The sequence below is a fragment of the Strix uralensis genome, chromosome 5 (genome assembly GCF_047716275.1).
Source record: "Strix uralensis isolate ZFMK-TIS-50842 chromosome 5, bStrUra1, whole genome shotgun sequence".
Taxonomy (NCBI): Eukaryota; Metazoa; Chordata; class Aves; order Strigiformes; family Strigidae; genus Strix; species Strix uralensis.
Window position 1 is genome coordinate 11,290,135 of NC_133976.1, and position 23,021 is coordinate 11,313,155.

The following is a 23,021-nucleotide window of genomic DNA, read 5'->3' on the forward strand; positions in this document are numbered from 1 at the left end:
GCTAGGTTAACTGTTGGACTTGATGATCTTAAATGTCTTTTCCACCCGAATTGATTCTATAATTCTTGCTATTTAGAAAAGATGAATATTTCATAATGATGCTAAACATTATTCTCCTTCAGCTGCAATATCAGTATTAGTTCTTAATAAACAAAATAAATCTTATTTATATTACAGAAAAGGAACAATATTTTAGAAATATAATTTATACACGCAGATTTGGATCCCTTTAAAAGGCCTAGTATTTCAGGAACCACTAACATGCACCTCCTAAAAAAGTCTCTTCCATGTGCTGTGAGTTTTTCACTGTTAAAATTTTTGTGCACATATTTCTTAAAGTATTTGAAATGTAGGAATTCTTTTCCTTCATCATTAAGGCTGAGGCTGATTAGATAAATGCAGATTAGGAATCCAAGAAAAATTTGTTTTCTGTAGCACTTTGTTGGGAATAGAAAGTTATGGGTATGATTACAGATTATTTGCATCTCATTAAGGTGGTAAGAAGCAGTTAAATACTTTTGGATTAAACACATTGAGTGTGAAAATAGCTGTATTTGTGCTTGTGCTGCCACTGTGATTAGTAATCTAAATTTAAAGAAGAAGCAATAAGATAGTCAGTGGTCTGATACTGATTTTTTTTGAGAAAATCTGTATCCAAGTCTCAACTATGTATGCAAACACTCCAGACTCTTCTCCCCTTTTCCTGTCTGAAAAAAGGCTTGAGAAGACTTAGGCAGCATCTTTTTTAATATAGAGAGATTTTAATAGAATCACCTCTGAAGCACTGGCTAGTAAAACTGCTTTTGCCATCCATTTTTTGCTGTCTCTAACAACTTCATTTTTTTTTTTCTCTTCCATGCTGTGATCTGTCATTAAATCACAGGACATGGTATTGTATTTCTCTTTCAGTACAAGTAGAAATAACTAGTAGCAGAAATTTATTTATTAAAATTAGGTATCTAAGCTAGTCACTGTGGATACCTCTGGAGAGCTGTTCAGTTTATTCTGAGATAGGTGTCTAAGGTCAGCTGAATCACTTTGAGATGTGTGCTTTTCTCTGTTGACCAGGTTCCTATAACAGACCCTTTTAAATCTTACCTTTTAGATGTTGAAGAATTAGAAGAAATCAATCTCACAGGTCCTGCCTGCCAGTTTTTATTTGTCTCCACTCATCCTTTTAAAATTATACCTCTATCAGAAGAGCAATCCTCTAACTTTAATTCTGTGTATTTTTACCAGTGTATGTTAATATGCTGCTGTATAGTTTGCTTTCATTTTTCCTGTTTATGTACCACATTCATGTACCTTCTCTCTCATTTTTCATCTGCTGTGTCAATGGGCCTTTTTGAATGTAATGACTCTGTTTACTTGGACTTAAAAAAAAAAAAAAAAGCACATGAAGACCAAGCATTCATTGGCCTTTGGATTTCTCAGTCTCTCAGATAAAACAATCAATTTGTAACCCCTTAGTCCATCAATCAGTAATATACCTTTGTACTCTTTATCCTGCAACAGCAATTAGATTCTACTTGATTATTTCCCCCACAGTGCTGTATGTAATGTGTGGGCTGTTCATAATTAATGAGTTTTATCCTCACAACAAGGTAGGAGATATTATATTCCCATTTTTCATATCTCATAGGAAGATAATGGCTAAACTTGTAATTTAATACAGGTCTCTCAGGTTTTCATTCACTGTCCTATTCCCTAGAATCCTTTCAGTTTGATATATTGCAGTCTGCGTCGTGCACTTTAATTTGCAGGTGTCAAGTGCTTGTGTTGTATTTGGACAAATGCTGTAGTGCTTTTATTGGACAACTGAGTGGTACCACATTAAGATGACCTTTCTCATAAGTTTTAATACTGCTTTGCCTGTTTTCTCTTCTTGTCCTTTGTAACCCCACTGTATTTACAGTCATTTTTGCTTCACTGCTCAGTTCTTTCCTCTTTTTTGTACCGGTCTCCATGTTACTTCTAGTGATTCCACATCTTTATAGATTCTTTCTAAATCTAATTTTTCTCTTTCCATGTGTTCAGGTAATCCACCTCTCCACTATGCACTGTACTGTTTGATTACTTAATTTTCATTCTTCCTTGATTTCTTTCTTAATGTTTCTCTCATGTTCTCTTGGCATCTTGCTTCTTTTCTAGCTTTTTTTAGTGTAATTTCTTGTCATGGTTTTATAAACTCCTTCCCGCACAAGCTCCATCAGCGTAATGAAAACAAGACTGAAATTTTTCAGTGATTTAACTTTAAGGACTAAGTATTACAAATAAACAAACAAATGCTTCTTTAACATTAAACCAGCCACACGTCACTGGGAGTCTGCAGCTCCTCTGTAGGTCTTACTCATTAGGCTTTAATTGGGAGCAGTCAGCTGCATCTCCTGGCAAGAGTGGTGTCCCTAGTTAACACAAGTGATTTATTAGAGATTTCCTTTATGCAGTCCCATGTTGGATTGCAGTCATGACTAACAGAGCAGTACTTCTTGTGCAGTTATTGATCATGTATTAAGTGGTAGTAACACTTTTATCTTGCTGAATTAATGTGAAGGCTCTAGAATTATGTGTCCATTTGGGGAATAAGTACCTGCACAAAATGGGAATTCACTCTGTGACTGGGGTCAATGTGTGGGTTCCAGTAGAGGGAAGCAATCTGGAACATGCCTATGACTGTTTTAAATATGAAAATATTTTTTTAATTATTTTATAAAACTTGCAAGGAAAAATATTTTAAAACTGGTAAGCTATCTTTGCCACATGGTTTAGATAGTATTCGTAATTCAGTGATGCCTTATTTTGGAATAATATGTGAAGCATTAGCTCTCTTTGAGTTTAAAACTGCTGCATAAATGCAGCTATCAAGCTTTTTAAAAATAATGATAAAAAAGGTCTACATCAAGCTGAAAACTTGTAAAACTAAGAAAGGATGATTAGGTGTGAATATAAAAATAATTTCAAAAAATTCCTGGTGGGTATTAACATACCACAATTCTGGACATATAAGGTGGAATGCATCAGTTGGAGAACATAGGAACTGATTGTAATAATCTTTTGCCCGCTCTTTTGTAAGTGTTTTTTTAAAACACCCTAATCTTCATTGGGAAATGTGGATAAGCTATAACCTGTTATCTTTCCATCCACCAAATCCATCTCCCATTTTAAAATGGAGAGATGAGAAAATTTTCGATAACCCTGACTTGGTTCAGACAACAAACGTTTGTTTAGAAAACAAAATAATTTCCACCCCCAAAATGGTCTTTTTTTTTTTCTCTCCTTTTTTTCTGTTGTTTTTTGTTTGTTTGTTTGTTTTTTTAATAAATATGAGTGTATGGTCATTGAGCAGAAGTAGGCAGAGAACAGAATGGTTATCCATGAGGCAGACTCCTTATAGGTCTGCTCATTCCCTAGAAGAGACAGTGAGATTTAGAAGCATGCTGACAGTGGCACTGGAAGTTTATTGAGTCTATGCTCATGCCCATACACAAGTCTTTTCTACTAATTTATGGTATCAAGTGTTGCAAAATTGGCTTTGATTTGCAGCTATGATTAACTTAGTAAAAAGAAGTCTGATAATGAATTCGCCAAAGTTTACTTGAAACTAAGTCTGAACCTACTATTGACTTGATCAAAGAAATGCTGAATTTTTTTCTCCTGCTAGCAGAATTCAGGAGTTTTCTGGCTTTTCTCCTCACAACATACATTGAAAAATGGCAGAATGATTTTATTTATTGAAAAAACAAGTATACTATTTTATGTATTTTGTAGCTGGACAGCAGAAAAGAAGAGTTCTCTCTGTAGGGCCCGTGTCTCAGGAGCTGCATGTTGGGTCAGGTGGAGGCCTTGAGGGGGAGATGGGATCTGAATATGATTAGTTGAGAGGAGGGTCTGGAGCTCTAGGGCAGGGCAGATGGGGACTCCAGGGATCAAGTCTCAAAGCTAACAGGTATAAATAGACTTTTCTAGAGACTGGAAGGGTGATGCCAGGTTTCTGCAAGTGCAAAAGCTGCCAGTTGCTCGACTGAAACGTGAAACTAAATGATAAGACCTGCCCTGACAGTATAGAGAAAGCTGGGGTGGGGTTTTCTTTACCTGTTACATGTCATCCAGCAGATACAAATTTCCTATGTTTTTGGAGAGTTTTTTAAACCTAACTCCGAAAATACATACCTTTAGAAATGTCCCTTGTGTTTGCATATGTAAGAGGATTTCTGTCTCAGTGCTTAGACTGGCTCTGGTTGCCAATGTACAAAATCAATATCCTACCAGCTACAGGTGGATTTCAAAACTACTCATTTTTCAGCATTTCATAGACAGTGAAGGATAGGCATTTCCAGTCATTTGTTTCAAATAATTTAGGATGAGCTTAAATGCTAGGCTGTAGAATACCTAGTCTCCTTTTACAATAGGGTAGCCTAGCAATGTAGCCAGCTAACTTCCTTATCTAAAGTTGTGTGGTGCTCCTATTCCCTCTGCTTTCAATGTATGCCAACCAGTATGGTTTGACGTTGTAACATCACAGGCAGCTATGTGAAATAGATACAGTCACAGTTATGATGTGTCATGTTTCTTTTTATCTCTCTTTGATGCTGAAAAAAAATGTTAAAATGAGTCATAAAGAGTTTGCCCCAGCTATTCTAATTTATGATAAGTGGGCAAAGTATATTTCATACAGATTGGAAACCGTAGTTAGATGACTTGACAATAACTGTGATTTGTACACTCCTACTCTCAAGAAGGTGCCAACAAGTAGCCCTTGTACGTATAGCAGGTCTCTTTAGGGATTATTTTTGTTATTGCTGTTCTTCATGTGTGTAAATTGCAGCTATTTTTAGATTAATTTTCTTCTCCTTCTGAACCTGCTAGGGTTTTTCAGCGGGCCAACATGCTGCAGATAGCAGAATAAATAATATTTACATATATCTACATATCTAGATCTCATATTTTCTGTTTAATGTCACATCTCTTGGTGGTATGTGGTAGAATTAGGCATGAAAAAATTTCACTGGAAAACATCATTTAGCGCTTGTTTTAGATGATATTTTGCACATTCTTGGAGAATCATGATATCAAAATGGGCTAATAGCTAAATTTGTAAAGAGACTGAAATATTAGTTGACTGATACTTGATGGACATCTTTTAATTTTGAAGTCTTTGATAACTTGGGCTGCAGCTGTGCCAGTTATTCTGATTCTTGGCAATATTATGTAGATTTTATTGAAGATTTGTTTGGTTTATTTTTTCCCTTCTCACTGTAATGGATATTAGCTATACAGACAAATGCCTTATTCTACCTTTTTTTTTATATAGACAAGGAAGACATTTTGCCAGGGTAGTTTGCTCTTAGACTGACCTAAGCTATAGGAGGGAAAGAACATTTGTGCTAGTATAAATTATCTTCCATTATGAAAGACTGTCAGAGTAGGACTGTTGATACACCCATGTAGAGAACATTTTTAAAGCCTTAGAGAAGTTTCATTAGAACAGGAGTTTCTTATCTGTAATAAATGTCATACTTTTCAACTATATTTTAATTTTTATTAAAATATATCTTGAATATTAACCTATATCTTTTGATACTAGCACATAGTACTTGGAATTAATAATTAAGTCTATAATACATTTAAAATTTTATTAAATGAAGAGGGAAAAATTTGATAGCTTCCCATAGGTGTCCTAACCTATTTCCATTTTCAGAAAATACTTCCTGGCTGTTGCACTTTTTGATTCGTGAGAGTATTCCAAGACTTTGTCCTGTGCTTCTCAAATTTACAACATATTCAGAGATATGACTCTTTTATTATATTCTACAGATCATAGAACATACTCAAATTTTTTCAATGTATGTACTAAAGTAAGTTAATACATTTGAAAATGAATTGTCTTAAAAAAGTAGATCCATATTTTATTATTTTTTATGTAACAAATTAATTACACTTTGGGGAGTATCTCACTGCAGTTTATAACAAAAATAAAGTTTATGGTTAAATATACAGTTCTTGCTATAGTGAAGATGTAGAAAAATCCTGTTATAGCACAGAGCATCTTATCTTTAGTACATGGGGAGGAGGACTAATCAGGAAAGCCATAATTTTATGTTCTTTGGTCTTACATCTGTTCATCTTTTTTATGCAAGAGGATTTATTGTTCTTATTTCTCGCAATTTCATGGTACCTTGACTTCAGGTATTTTAGGAAAATGCATACTCCACTGTTTTTGCAGTGCACTTTCTTATATCTGGAATCCAGTGTTACAATTTCTAACAGTGTGATTTGGATGCCATTTTTTGGAAAATGAGCATTGGAACTGATAGTGAGGGCATGAGTGACATTGTCTGCTTTAGTGCCAAGACTTTTTGCACTGTTCAGTGAGGAATGTGTGCCTTTTACCAAGTATCCCTGGAATCACGTCAAGTCTTTGGGCACCTTGCCATTTCAAGGCATTATAGGTAAGCTTGAATCCAACCTATAAGGAGAAAAGGCATTCCTTAAAGCTTCCTATTGAAATTTTAATGATCTATTGCCACAGGGAGCAGGGTTCTTGCTTTTTTTCTTCTTCTTTTTTTTTTTTTTTCCAGTTAAAAAACTAAGTGTCAGATTTATATTATTCAAATTTGTGCAAGTCTTCTCCCAAATGAATATATGTTCGAGGCTGCAATGAAAAATACATGATAATAAAATATATGAGTGCCCCAAAGCTATCTCTTACCTGTGAAAGAGTTATGAAATAATAATGGCATGAGTGATAACTGTAGTTGTCAGTGTCCTAAAAAAGATGAGGATGTTCTTAATGTGGAGAATCCTACCTTGAAGGCAAATTTGCACAAAAGAGCAGTGCTTGAAGTCTCCCCATGGAGGCTAAGTTTATGCCATGTCAAAGATCAGAATTCAGCCCTAAAGTTAGTGATTCATCACTTCAATGGAAAATTTCCTCCTGCAGGATGTTTCCTACTAATATCAAATGCATGAGTGATAACAATTGCAGTGAATGCAGTGTAATTGTTTATTGGTAAATATAAGCAAGTTGAAAAGCTGAACTCATTATGGAATGTTTATAACATTAGAAGTAGTAATTTTTAGCAAGCGCTTTGTTGCCTGATTCCAGATAGCAATGTTGTATGAGTGTTTTGACATGTCACTTTGAAGTGTGCGGGTCACACTGAGATTTCTTAGTACAAAACAAAATGAATGACTGAATCTGATAGACCCAGACACAGACACAGAATTGTCTAGGTTGGAAAAGACCTTGAAGATCATCTAGTCCAACCATTAACCTAACACTGGCCGTTCTCAGCTACACCATATCCCTCAGCTCTATGTCAACCCGACTCTTAAACCCCTCCAGGGATGGGGACTCCACCACCTCCCTGGGCAGCCCATTCCAACACCTAACAACCCGTTCTGTAAAGAAATACTTCCTAATATCTAGTCTAAACCTTCCATGGTGCAACTTGAGGCCATTACGTCTTGTCCTAAAATGTGATGTTTTCATATGATTGATGGAAGGTGGAAGTAGGCTTTGAAAATGCAAGTCATATAAAGAATCCTGGAATGGATCACTTATAATATTTTAATATTATATTTAATATTGACTTACATGGATATAATTTCAGAGTGGCTTGTGATTCCAAATATGTCCCCAAACAGGAAATAATCTATGCATTGAACTGTTTTGGGATTTTCAGGGTGTTCTCTGTAGTTTGAGTGATCTGAAATGCAGTTCCTCGCCTATTCCTGCCAGCCCCTACTCTGTGAGTAAGAGCATTTCTGAACTGGCCAGTGCAATCTGCAAAAGGCCAGATCACTTTCCCTGGCGTTTCCACATACCAGTTCTCAACATTCTCTGTCCATGTGGTTTTATGGAGAATAGATGAAAAAAAAAAAAAAAAAAAATTGAAGAAGGCAACCATATCTAATATAAAGCATTTCATTTGTAGGTGCTTGTAAGTGAATGGTCAGTTTATTCTGTGAAGTATAAAGTTTTCTTACTGTATCCAGTGTTATCCTTTCCTGTAGTTCTCTTTGTTAACATCTCTATTTTCCAGTACTTGCCATAAATATGGCAAAGCAGCAGAGCTTCAGAACAGAAACCTCTCATTTTATGCAAAGATCATTTACTCTAGTTCTTCACCTGAGTCATGCCTTGAGTAGGGCTGAGTAGGAAGTAATATCTGGGGTTTAGCTTCAAAAACATTTCTTGCCCACATGGCTGTGAAAGGCCATCGGTGCTTCTGCTTTTGTCTTGTGAATTGAAGTCTTTCAGAGGTTTTAGCACTGGTACCCGAAAAGGTGAATTAAAGCTACTCTTGCAGTTTTCTTTTATGGTGTGTATTGCAAATAACTTTTAATCTAGTGGGGAATCATGTTGTCCAGACCCTAAAAACTTTTGAACTTGGAATCAGCCGACCTTTTACAAAGGTATTTTCTTTTGTTGATTTTTTTTTTTAGTTCTTTTAAAATCTAAAGGTTGACCTGTTTCTTCTTCCTTTTTTTTTTTCTGGTTTTTTGGGGTTTTTTTTGTTGTTTTTTTTTTTTTTTTTTTCTTCTGATGTGCTTCTCATCTTGGGCAGAATATCCTTCTAAAATTTCCTAGTCTCTGTGAATGCTATTCTTCTAATTTGTTGCATTGTTAGGATTTCACCATACTAGCATTTTTAAAAAGCATATAAATAGTCTTACATAGTGCTATGGCAATTTACTTAAATTATTATATGGCACTTAGTCTATAGGTAAAGTCTATGGTCTGTATGTAACCCAGAGGTCAGTGCATGGTTTAGTGTTACCTACTGCTTTTATCTACTGAGATACAGCTGGCATTTAATTAGTGAAAAGCTGCATTATATTTATGTAAGCATGAATTAGTGAGGGATGTTTGTGTAGTGTTTTGAGCCCTATTAGTGTTAACTCAGAGAATCACAGAAAAAATTAGATTAGGAGGGCTTCAGGAGGTCATGTAGTCCAACCTCCTTCTCAAAGCAGGGCTTTACTGTTATTAATATTGTTATTGACACAGAAGACGGTACAAATTAAGAAGAAAGAGCAATAACTGATTAGTATGCTGCAGGATGTACAAAATCTGGACCTAACCAGTATGACTGAAGATAAGTATGCGCTGTGAAACAGGATCGGTTGATGGCTTAGCAAAGCATGGCAAAGACAACTGCATCAGATGAAAAAATCAAATTAATTAAATGTTCACATTCAGTTGGTATTATAACTAATTCCCAATGAAGCATTAAGATGATTTAACAGTTCTTTTTCTCCAGGGATATGATCTTTAATCAGATGTGGGGGTGGTAAAAGGTAGGCAGTGTAATTTATTTCAATAAGAGTAGAACAGTTCCTAGTTTGAAACTTAATTGCGTGTTGTATGAAAAATCTAAATTATCTAGAGTGCGTTTTGGTCTTGAAATTGTAGATGACCAAGTATTCTATGGGATTTGTCAACAACAGATATTTTTATTTTATTTTACAACATATGTTTGAGTACTCTAATGGAATGTGAATTATCAATGATTTGAAGGAGGCTATGAATTTCAAGTTTGTTGCTTTTTGGGGTTTTTTTAATAATTGACTGGGATTTTCTGAACTACTCATAACATTTAAATAAGTTAGAGTAAGATGTGCTTTTATTCTAATATGACCCTATATTCCTAGTGTTGGCTAATGATATCATCTTATCCAGTCAAGCCACTATTAAAGTCAGTGCTGAAGTAGGCAGTTCTGTGCGACACATGATAACTTAAAGGCAGGTAGGAAAATCACTCTTAGTGAACACCCTGGTCCTGAACCCCTGAGTTTTCCCAGGCCATTACCCCATATAGAAGAGAACCAAGTTGGGAGGTTCAGATGGGGTTACACATCATGATACCTGAACTCATGACCAGGATGTATGACCCAGAAGGGATATGGAGATGTTGCCTGAACCTTCAGGAATGGAGGGGATAGAATTGGGGATCACTGAAGCTAGACAGACATGCACAAGTTCATGGGACCAGATGGGATAGATCCATGGCATGTATGAGGCAGCTCTCCATCATCCTTGAAACACTGGGGTTTGGGAGAGGTTCCTGATGACTTGGGGGTGGGGAAGGGTCACAGTTATCTTTAGGAAGATAAATATGTCTTACATGTCTTCTGTGCTTAAATATTTAAAATACGTATTTAATTTTACCTGACATTGTAGTTAAAGAGAAAATAGGACAGAAGTTTATTTTTGCATACTGATGTTACTACAACAGACTTTATGCACCTTTGCTGTGAAGGTTAGCTGTAATATATAATAAAGAGAAAAGAAGATAAATTTCAATTCTTTTCTGATTATTAAATAAGAAAACAAGGTTTCAACAAATACTAATTTTAACTCACTAAAATATCATGTGAGTTTTAGGAAAGACCAGCTGATTGCACAGGTCTCATTAAAATAAATTCCGTTAATTGCTAATATGCTTAGGTGCCTTGAGATTTTTCCGCCCTTCACCCTGCTGCTTGACCTAACCTCCTGAGCTTTACCTTGTTTGGGACACTTGAAGAATAGAGTCTCTGTCTCTTCAAATCAGAGGCACATGTGTTGTGGCTTACTTGCTTTGGGTCCGTAGTTGCGAGTAGGTGATCTCCCTGAACTCAGTGGGCATTAGTCGAAGGAACAGATTGACTCAGGCAGTTTATACTTTTAGTTTTCAAGTAAACATCAGGGAGATGGAGGAATGGTCTTGGCTTACAAAGTGGAACAAGTTCCATTTGGTAAATTCAGTAGGAATTTGAATTCTTATCTTCAGATTAAAAGAGTAAATCTGAGCAGGTGTGTACTTCAGCTCCTCTGGGAAAAGAACTAGTTAAACAGATATGAATATTTAGTATGATATATTGCCATGTTTTGTCCATATGGACCACTAGTCCACCATGGAATTCCTTCTTTAAAACTTGACCAGTCATATGCTGACTACCTTTTCTAGCTGGGTAATTGTTCATCATGTCATTGAAAACAGGCTGTCTCTTTCAGTTTCCTACATGCAAAATTGTATAGAAGTTTTATTTAATGATTTGTAAGCCATAGATACAAAATGCAAGGATAGGTCCTGTAGATATGATTCAAACCAAAACTAGTATTGGTCCTTTTAGTGTTTTTCTTCACAACATGGATGATAAAATGCTGGTATAATCATTAGAAATTCACAATAATTGTTGTTATAGTTTTCATTAATTCCTTTATTACTATCTTTTAATCTTAAGTGGTTTTTTTAGCTTATTGCCAAATGGTCTCTTATGTCTTGATAATGTTCCTTATTGTCAGAAATTAAGAAAATAGTTATATTATTTACAAGACACTATAATTCCCTGAGTTATGGTATTTAAGGCACACTCATAGATGCAATGTCAACTCTTTCAAACAGAAGATGATTTCCAGAAGCTTGGATTTTTGTTTTGAAACTCTCTCCACCTGAAGAAATTAGGAAAACCCAATGCTTTTTATCTGTTTCTCTAAAATGTAATTCACTGAAATGCTACAAGAGAGACAGATTTTCATAGAATAGTTTGGGTTGAAAGGGACCTTTGATGGGTGTCTAGTCCACCCCCCCTGCAATGAGCAGGGACATCTTCAACTAGATCAAGTTGCTCAGAGCCCCGTCCAACTGGCCTTGAATGTTTCCAGGGATGAGGTATCTACCACCTCTCTGGGCAACCTGTTCCAGTGTTTCACCACCCTCACTGTAAAAAATTTCTTCCTTATATCTAGTCTGAATCTACCCTTTTTTAGTTTAAAACCATTACCCTTTGTCCTATCGCTGCAGGCCCTACTAAAATGTCTGTCCCCAGACTTCCAAGTCTTTATATTTGATAAATGAATTACATCAAGGTTTCATTTATTCGTGAAACCAAACTCATGATGCAGTGAATTTTGTGAATAGGCTGGGATACAAAGAAAAACATTATTATGTTTGGGATACCCACAAAATTATTGTATATCTAAATGTTTTTATCAGGAGCTGTAAACCATGAAGGTCATATAAATGAACGCGTACAGCGGGTTTTGAACAATCCGTCAAAAAGAGTATAGTTGTGTATACAGTAGACAGGGACAAGCCTGTAAGTAGATATATAGAAATGATTATCAACAAAAGATAGTTTGCATTCCAAAAAGTGGCTTAAGAGGCAAATAAATGCTTTTTTAATTAATTTGACTCTATATTTGCTACATACTAAAGTTATTCAGTTGACAGAATGCTGAAAATAACTGCTATAAACCATTTTTTTTTAAAGTAAATGCTCAACCCAGAGTTCCATTCATTTTCTTACTGATACACAGCAACCAATAGATTAGAAGCATATAGAAACACTAAAAGCACTGAAAAAACCTCATATATATTTTAAATATATGGCCCTTGAGCATGACACACTGAGTTGCAAATAGAAAACTATTTCCCTACATCTGAAGCTATCCAGACCCTATATATGTTTATATATACATCCTTATGTTTGTATATATGTATATATATTCTTATGTTTAACACCTCTCGGTTGTCTAACAGATAAAGTAAGAGTATTTAAGTTCTGAGCCAACTGTTTTCTTACTTCATTTAGAACTCTTTTGGTCGAGTTTTGTCCATAAGAATGGACAGAAGGATGTCACCTTTAAGTAAAATCTTAGTGTATCTGAATGAAGACTGCAGTTCCCCACTGACACACAAGCAAAAATGAAGTAAAATGTTTGCAGTTCTATCACAACCACCTAAACCCACTCAGCAGTTTTCCCACAGTTGGAAAAATCACATCTACTGAAAGGAAATAAAAAAAGTTATCAGAAGGCAACGCACTCATGACATTATCTAAAATGCTATGAAAGTGCTATAACTATTAGAAATGCCATGTAGCTGTCTCTTCAAAAGTAACTTCCCTCTATCTTATCCTTAGAAGAGCTGTTGCTATCCTTTGCTTTCTGCAGGCGTACTGCTGAGCTGTGTGCTTCAAGCGATATCTCATTTTACTCTCCTCATCAGGTCCAGCTGTAACTTTTTAATGGGGCCAGAAGCAGCATTGAAGGGGCTGGGTATGTAGTTCTACTGGATTGCTTTCCTCAAGGAAGAAAAATATCCAGCAAAATAGCAAGCCTGATTTTGAGTAAGGAACTGAGTGTAGGAAAAATTCGGTGCTTCTTTTGTATATGATAGCATTTGTTTGCACAGAGTAGATCTGGGAGTGAACTAAAAGAAGCATAGGTAGTGAGACTCAATTGTTTAAAATTGTACATTTAGAAATTTCAACAGATATTCAGAAACCAAAAAGGGGCAGAAACCTAGAGATGAAAATATAAAACTTTTGAAAATCTGTAAGGAAAGACAGAAAGGAATGACTGAGCAAGAATTTTGATGTCCCTAAAACCGTAAAAATTAGAATTCCATCTCCACATTCGTTCTCTAAAATGTCATTGATAGGAACAGCAAGGTTTTATGCAAAACACAGTCTGTAGATACTAGGGCAATGGAAAATATTAGCAACCAATTCCTTTCTATTTTACCTAAGTATGAAAGCAGGCATGTGCCGTTGTTTCTTGCTGGATATCAGTTCAGGAATTAAAAAAAAAAGAAATCTACCTTTTATTCTTTTGTCCTGATGCTAAATCTGTTCTGATGCTTTGAACAACTTCTACATTGTTTCTAAAAAGAGTCTGCCTTTGGAAAATAACTGAAGATTGCTTCAGTTTGGTTGTGGTTTTGTGTGTGTTTCATTGATGGTATTTGTTCAATTAATATCAGTTTTCTGATCTTCAGTTTTCAACAGCTGCAAGAAGCAAAAAACAATAAGCTTTACATTTGTGGAAAAAATATTTCTCATTTGTACAGTAACCAGTGCTTTTCAACTAAATGAAAATTAACTAGTAAAGATACAAAATCCACTCATCTTCCTATGGCTATGATGATGAAAAGTCACTGAAAGTTGTGGAAAGGAATCAGGATATTTTTGGCTGCAGTGAAATGGGCAGCTAAACTATGTCAGAGTTTCTTGAAATGACCTCGTTTCATTTTGGTTTAATGGTTGTTTGCTTTTCTGTACACATCTTTCAGTGATAATTCTTGGCATAAATCTTCTAGTTACCTCACGTACATACATTAATTTATGTAAAAACAAAAAAGCCTTTGAGAGGGAAGTTGCATTATTTCTACTATGTATTTGGCTTACAAAAACCAGAAAGCAACCTTCAGTTTATTTTAGATCATGCCAAAAGTGATTTAGCCAAAACCACAAAGAACAGCTACAGAAGAACCTGCTTTACCTGAATTTTAGCTGCTATATGAATTTGCCTTTATTCTGATAGTGAACAGTAGACACATGAGAAAATTATTTATTTATTAAAAAAAAAGAAAGCCTTAAAATGGCACAAATGTGAACTGAAAAGAGAAATGGATTTTATCTGCCTCACAAGGGAGGGAGAAATTGGTCTGGAGATTCATTGCAGAGAAATGAGTGAGTTATTTTGCTGACTGTCAGTGGTAGGTAACAATGTAATTCAATAAGTGAAGGCCAGGTTTGAATAGATAGAAAATTAATCTTCAGCCACTATCTCCTGCGGGATTTTTCTGTGCCAGTATTGATTGCATTTCAGCTCCTGACTTGAGAGAGAAATTGGTTGGAGTTGGATTTTAATTATATTCACATGGTGGATTACTTTCCTTCAAAATATGTTTTGCTACTTTCCTGAAAACAAAGCTTAACTGGGTGTTAAAACCGTACCAACCAATGCCACAATCTGTCAGGCTTTTGATAGAAATACCAGACTAAAATAATTATTAAAATTTATTTTTTTCTTTTTAATGTTTCCTTATCTTTTTTTCTAATTTAGATGTAGGTTACTTGAAATTCATAAATTTGACAAATGAAAACTAAATAGTTTTTACTTTATATAGAAGGATCCACTACAAACATTGGATGTGTAAGGCCTGGCACAGTATTAGTCTTGCTGGTCAGGAAGTAGTAGCCCAAGTGAGTGCAAAACTAATTTGCCTATAATGCTTCTGATATTTGCCTGTTGCATGCAGAACTAGTTCAGACACCTTTAGATTTAATAGCAAAATTAGTCCCGTGTGAAGGAACCTATAGAAATCTGAAAGGATTTTGTCATTTGGTGTCTGGGGTTTCGGGGGTAGATAGATGCATTGTTTCAATATCAAGAGTTGCACATCACAGAATACTCCTAGGAAAAGTCAACAACAGGGATGCAAAAGCTTCTCCGTTACTTCATGTAGTTCTGGTAGATGCACTGGCCTGCATCAGTTAAATTGAGAAGAGTCTTTAGGTTCATGTTCTTGTTTTGGTATCATGGAATATTGGCAGGAGGAATAACAGACTGGATCTTTATCACAGTCATTTCTGGGGGGAGCCTGGGTGTGTGTGCTGTTAGAAATGTGGGAAGTAGACTTTATGTTTGAAAGTTTTTAAGGCATTCAGGTGGATTATTTAAACCCTTTCAGTTTGAACAAAGTTTAATCCAGTTTTGTCAGTAGACTTGAATCTTCTTCCATATCACGAGTGATGGGAGAGGATGAAAACTAGTATCTATTATTTGGAATTAAATTGAAATACCAAACAGCAGAAAATATGATAATTTTCTGTGCAGATGCTTCAGGAATTTCAATAAAAAATCTAAATGTACCATAGTATGAAAACTTCTGTACAAGACCACCTAGGATGGACCTCATGATTTATTTTTTTACCATTCCTTCCCCTTTTACCTTTCTCTTTTAGCATCCACCCTTCCTCCCAAATATTTATTGTGGAAAATTACTTGGAAGAAATCTTTTGACACCCACTCATTCTGCTGTTTTATAGTAATAATATGTCTTGATGGTCCCAATCTGAAGTGTTCTGTGAAAGCATTGAGGGTTTGTAGTCATTGGTACTAATTTCAGAAATAAATGTTAGGGTTTTTTTAAATTAAATTACTTTCAGGCAGGAGAGAAATTTTCTCACATGAATGATTGATTGTTGAGACTGCATTTGCAGAATTAGACAAACTCATTACTCTGAGCAACATGAAACCAAAAGATAACTTGTGAAAATAACTCCAGAATTTGCTTAATTTATAGCATTCCAGTTCTGGGGGGAAAAAAATCTTGTGTGATAACATAGAAGAAAAAAATCCCACCAAAAACCTATGTAAAAGTTGAGCCAAATTATGTTGTCTGAAGGTATCACAATGCTATGTCATTTCAAATCATAGAATTCATAAACTATTACTGATCCTGGATCGTTTGCACACTTCAAATTAAGTTGTAATTGTTGTTGGTGGGTTGACCTTGGCTGGCTGCCAGGTGCCCACCAAGCCACTCTGTCACTCTCTCTTCTATCACTCCCCCTCCTCAGCAGGAAAGATGGAAGAAAATAAAATGACAAAAGACTCATGGGTTGAGATAAAGGCAGTTTAATAACAAAAACAAAGGCCACTCATGAAGGCAAAGGAAAACAAAAGGATTTATTTTCTACTTCCCATCAGCAGGTGGTGTCCAACCACTTCTTGGGAAGTACGGCCTCAGTACACATAGTGGTTGCTCCAGAATACAAATACCTTAATAATGAATGCCTCCCTCCCCTCCTCCTTTCTCTTAGCTTATATTGCTGAGCATGACATGGTATGATATGGAATATCAGCTTGGGTCAGCTGCCCTGGCTACGTCCCCTCCCAGCCTCTTGTCCACCCCCAGCCTACTAGCCTTTTGGGGGGGGGGGGGTGGGTGTTTTGGAGAGATAGCCTTGACACTGTGCAAGCACTGCTCAGCAGTAGCCAAAACACTGGTGTGTTATCAACACCTTTCCAGCTACAAATACAAAGCACAGCACTATGAGGGCTGCTGTGGGGAAAGTTAACTCCATCCCAGCCAGACCCAATACATGATTTTACTGTCTGGTAGATCTAAGAGAGTGGCATACTGGAGCAAAACATTTCAGGCTGCTTTGTACAAGTATTTCTGCTTTTCGAATCCACATTCCAAAACTAAAATATTACTGGCTTAGAAGCATCTACATGCAAAAGTATGATATTCAGAAGTCCTCTGCCAACCAACAGAGGTCATTGTGTCCACCAGAACTATTAATGAAAATAATACCACACATGTGAAAGTAAAAGGCAACGTGTGGTCTTAGGTGTTATAAGGAGAATAATGTTTTTAGGTAATTCACACATTTTATCAATTTAGATTATTTAATGATGTGACATACCTGGACTTTACCTGGTAATAGATTTGCTCAAAGAAAAAAGATCATCCCTTTGAGTATTAAGAATTATGCTTTCCCTTCTGTCTCATCCAGCAGTGGTGTTAAGTACTAAGTAACAAGTTTAACTTCGTAGCATAAGATATAGTAGCTGTGTAGCATAAAAGTAGTCAAAATTAGTATCCACCTTCTTTTCTTCCAGAAATTTAATAAACTTGTATTGTGAGATTCATCTCACCTAATTCTAACCATGTGTGTTGCAGAGTTCTACATCTAGGCTACTTGCCCTAGGGCTATGTTTATAGTCAATGGAAGGTAGGAGGCACTTCTAAGGCATGATTCATGTAATGAGAAAATAGGTGTCTAATTAAGATGAGATGAATCGCACTCTAAAAACATCCATTCCTCTTCATTGACTATGAAGGCAGCCTGGGGTGATGAGCTCGACACTGCTATGTTGTTGAAATCAGTGGATGTCACTGGTTAGATGAGTTCTACCCTTTGTGTTTCCAAAGGAAACCACCTCCTTGAAACCCGTCTGAGACTGCTGCTTACTTCAGGCACATTTGAACCTATACTTAGTATAACATTTGTCTGTAACCCTGTGAAAAAGCAGATGAGGAAACATTAATTGGATTATGTTGTGGGTAAGTTTAAAACATAGCTGTCTGTACTGTGGTAGGGGATACTAGACACGGTGGTAGTGTATAAATAGCCTCAGCACACACGTGCCTGACTGACCAGACAGGTGCTTCTATGTTAGCACTATTTTTCAAGCATATCACGTTTTCAAAAACTGATGACTCTGTAGTATTAAAAATGTCCTTATAATTGCCTACAATTGCTGACCTGAGTAATCATTTGGTATCATAGTTGATTCATTATTGATTTAAGTGGCAATCTACTCATGCTGTAGGGCCTTCTATTCCAGCTGCAGCTGAGCCAGGTGAAGACATTGCCACCTCTTCTTTGGTCTTCGCTACCTCCTTGGTTTCCACACTTCATGTAATTTTTGTAGCTGAGTTAAAAAAAGCCTGTCCTTTTCAAAATTTTAAAAAACTAGTTGAAATAACCGAGTGAATCAAAAGGAATTAAGAATCTTGTATGCAGACAGGTGAGAGAGGATGGGAACCTAAGGCAGGCATATGGTGGTGAACACCTCTGTGATTGAGAACCTTTCCACCCAGGCAGCTGTAACCAGGAGAGGACATGAGATTTAATTGAGACTTATTAAAATAAACCAATGAACAAAACCTGTTTCATACACAAGTTCTAAGAAGGTTTAATTTCCTTTCTTTGTCTGGATGTGCATCACTGTTTCCAAAAAATCTGTTTATGAAATGTGTATTAGTGGTGTCATTTTAAGATTTATGATTTACTATATAATCTACAGAAGGAAAAAATGAGATATACAGTATTTATATTTAAGATTCGGTACAAATTATTACATGTAATAAAAGGTAATGTATTTGTCTTGCATTATGGGTATAAAAATTCCATGCACTTATGAAATTTAGGTGTGTAAGGTGTTAGGCTGGTATTTTTCTTTTGTAGCTCTTCATTTCACTGAGTTACACTGGGTAACTCATAATTTAAAATAAAGTCTACACAAATATTTCTGGACCTAGAATAAATAAGTATATTTATACATAAATGCAAAATGTGAGGTATGAAAGAAAGGCTATGAGTCTTTTATGTAATAAGAGGCAAATGTGAATGGAATTGGTTTTAGCATACTTTGTAATATTTTGCTCTTTACATGTCTTTTTTTAAAAAGCCTGAAAAGAATGACACTGAATCTGGCAGCCAGAGAATCAGACCAGTATTTGAAGAAGATCCTGTTTTCCGACGACAAACGTCTTACCAGCATGCAGCAGTCCACATACCAACAGATATTTATGAAGGCTGTAAGTAGCATGTGGAAAAAATTGTCTTATTTTCATACTATGCTTATTATTTGTGTCCCATTCTTAAAAACAACTAACCTGCAAACAAAGTTTTCATCTCCATTTTTACTACAGATTTGCTGTTATTGTCTTTTTTCCTTCTTTCAATAGTATTTCAGACATGTGCTCTATTAGGCCTGTGATTCATCTCATGACTTAGTAGGAGCCATAGTTAAAGAGATCCATTAGATCTGAGTTTCAGAAATGGAACTGGAGGTGAAACGTAACTCTTACATATTCTAATTTTATTATCCATTCTTTCTCTATGCTGTGTTCTAATTTAATACAAACAATTCTTGACAGCTCTTCTTTGCATGGTTTTGGCCTCAGGCAGGGATGAGTACTGAAAACGTTTTTCAGTATCCCAAAAGCATACACAGTTCAGGCAAATAACATGCTGTGTGAGATGGTAGTACTTACATTGCATGCAGTGCATTTCCAGAATCACAGTAACAGCCTTTAGCAGAGAATTTGAATAAATACTCTCTAAACTATGTCAAAAATAATATATCTATGCATATAGTGAGGATTCTTTAATTGTATTTCAAAATTAAGTGTTTATCTTTCAAGATGAAAGTAACTTCCTTTTTCTGTACTTATCAAGAAAAAAATCATTATCCAACAAAAAGACATTTCCACATTCAAAATGGCTGCATATTTTTATAAAGGGGAAGAAAAATTAAACAGGATCTGTATTTTTAAGTTGTGGTGGGTTTTTTTTGGTTTTTTTTTAATTTAAGGTCCTGATTTCAAGTATGCAGTCTTTCTCTTTCAAATTCTCATCGAGAGGAAAGAGACCCTAACGTGACCTGAGCTCTTTAAAATTCATGGCCACAGTTGTGTGCAGCTTATATAAATGACACAGGGATGAAAATGGAAATGTCAGTATGATGGAGGAAAGAATCATAGTAGCTTGTATTCTTATATGGTGTGCTTGACTGGCAGACCTAGAGGATTATTCTGGAATTCTGGCTTTAATAAGTGGTAAAGTGCACCTTAATTGCAGGATTACAGGGAAGAGACAAGCCATTTACTTTGCTGTTGTTTGGAAAGAAGTGATACTTCACTGTTAAAATGATATAAAAACTTTCCTCCAATTATTAGGATATTTGTAAACACCATGTGAAAGTTGATATAAAATTGTCATCATAACAATATGTGAAATGATTTGTCGTGCGGAATTTAACACTTTAGATGGTATTACTAAGACCTCTTATGTCCCTTAAAAATCTATGCTAGGTAATGTTACTGTACAGCCTGTTATCCTAAAAATGAAGACAGGCCATGAATTCCATAGGAAATATAAAACTTTTCTTTGTTTCTGATAAAATCATAATAACAGACAGAAATGTACATTTTTTGAGAGTGGTAACTGCATGTGCAACTTATATGGTACGTGAGAAATTCCTGATTCTTTGGGTCTGGCTATCATATTAATTACTAGAGATGTGGAAGCCTAGAAAATTACCAGGAAGACTGTAATTCTGCATCAGCAAAATCCTTTTTTTGGGTAGCTGGGTAACTTCTGGTTATAGATGGTGTTTTCGGAGATAACACCTTGAGAATAGCTAAAAATCACAGATTTCATATCAGTAAACACAAAATCATCACCAGGTTTTATTTTATAGTAGCAAAGTTCATGTGTCATCTGAAATGCAGTGAGCAATTGGAATGTAGTCGTTCACCAACAGATTTCCAAAGCTAGAGTTTAATTTTCTTTTCACAAGCAATATTATCCACAAGCAATTTTTGTAACTCTAGAAAGACTGATACTGTATCTTGAACACTGTTGTCATTTTTCTTCCCGTTCACATGAACTAACCTGTCATTTCTTGATAGAGGTTTCAGTGCCCACTATAGCAGGAAACAGTTGTACAGTTTGAAAATAGTTTGCAATAAATCTGCAATTCCTTCTCTACATCAGTCTGTTAGTGAACATTTACAAAACAGATACTACAACAAATCCTTCTGAGAAACAACTTTTATTTCTTGGAAGCCAAATTTTTGGACTGAATTACACCTTGGAAAGCAGATTTCATTTTTCCTCCCTTATTGTATATGTTTTGTAGCATGCCAAGAGAAACAAAGAATTGCTCTTTGGATCTCACAGAACAGGTTTCAACGTCTAGATATTTGACTTGCCTACTCGTCCTTGAGATTGTTTTTCACTTCTATTGCCTCTTATAGTAGCACGTTGTTGTTTCTAGGGGAGAGGGACAATTACAGTTAGAACCACATGGGTTCCTAAACCTGAATTTTCACTTGGATCTGTTGATCACACTTTGTCATTTTTTGTTTTGTTTTGTTTTGTTTTGTTTTGTTTGGTTTGGTTTTTTTGGCTAGGAATTTGCGAATCACTGACTCTGAAGCAATATGTTATCCACAACAATCTTTCTTCCCTATTCAGGTTACATTTTTATTGCAGTTATTATTTATTATTTTAAAAATACGAATCAAATATCGATTTTCTGTCATATGAAATTCTGAATTTAGCCCTTTGAAACTGGGAAACTGGTTTAGCCAGTAATTCTTTAATGGTGCACCACCTATTTAAATCTGACAAATAGTGCATACAATAAAATAGTATTCTTTGTCTTCCTACATATAGTGATTTGTTTGTTTTGAAATAAAGTGATGAGCTTCTTGTGAAGTAGCCCCTTGTATTTTAGCATAGAAATATGTGATACATCATTATAATATATCCATTGACTACATCCATGTTATTACTTTGTGGCCTATTTGACTGCAGAAAGAAATATGAAACTTATTTTTGTGTTTCCCTGTATCTGGTGCCAGAACCTAAGTAGAGATGGAGAAAACTTTAGGGAGTTAACTTATTTGTCTGTTTCAGAGGATTACAGTCCCACCACAGGAGAAGGCAATCCCAATAATATAGACCCAAAGCAGGCTTTTAATTCAGTATGTTTCAAGAGTCCCATTTAGGTTTTGAAATAAAATTAATCTGCTGCTGAAAACAGAACAGACCCTCAGGTTGTGTTCTACCATGTGCACTGGGATTTAGTAATTCATCTCCTGTTTGTAATAATAGGAATCTTAATTCTAAATCCCCATTAAACCTGTACCCTGCTTATCCCTAAACAGAATATGGGAACTACAGGCCAGAAGTGAGAGGAAATCCTTGGCACAGACAAGTGAGGTTAATCTGCCTAGTGGGTACCACCACAGGCTGCCCCGCTGGCTGATGCATAATGCACCATCTGCTGCAAAGGGTGCTCTAGGTGTAAGTCTGTAACAGTGTTACAGTTTTAGGAAAGGTGTTAGGCAAAGCATACAAACAAGGATTGCTTTTTTTTGGTGTGTGGTTGCCCCTGCTTTACTTCCTCTAAATCAGAAATTGAAATATTGCTTCCACGTGTCATTAATTGATTAGTGTTGAAGAGTTGATTGAAGTGTCAGGTTGACAGTAATGTGTCTTGAACATGATGGCATCATTTTGAGTATGTTTGGACATCTACCAACAAAAAAAAGAAAGGCTTCCCCTGCTCTGAAGCCATTAAAACAGTTGTAAATAGAGTTACAATTAACTGATGGTTCTTGTAGCTTAATAATCATAAAATATGCGCACTGTTCATACCCTCCTCGTATTGGGATGGCAGTCAAAATTTTGCTGCTCCTTAAAATCTTCTAAGACATATATTATTTTTTGATAGCGAGTTTGGTAGTGGACATCAATTTTACCTCCATAGTAGTGCATCATATATGTAAACATTCAGTTACTGATAAAGTATTTTGACATGATGTGCTTAGTACTGGGGGGCAATCAAAACTTTTAGGGATAATTTGAAAAATACTGTTTTGATGCTACAGTGTTTTTTATCTTGACTGGGATATTTTCTTTTTGACTGGAAT

General features: G+C 35.6%; 1 protein-coding gene across 9 annotated transcripts in view; it reads left to right on the top strand.

Moving 5' to 3' along the window:
- Positions 1–23,021, top strand: part of CACNA2D1 (calcium voltage-gated channel auxiliary subunit alpha2delta 1) — a 434,706-nt gene that overhangs the window by 232,009 nt on the left and 179,676 nt on the right. For all 9 annotated transcript variants that reach the window (XR_012629126.1, XM_074869856.1, XM_074869858.1 and 6 more), the window contains exon 6: positions 18,983–19,112. Coding sequence is in view for 8 of the 9 variants with exons in the window: in XM_074869856.1 (XP_074725957.1) it covers positions 18,983–19,112 (130 nt within the window). In the remaining variant the exon portion in view is untranslated. The remainder of the gene's footprint in view (positions 1–18,982; positions 19,113–23,021) is intronic.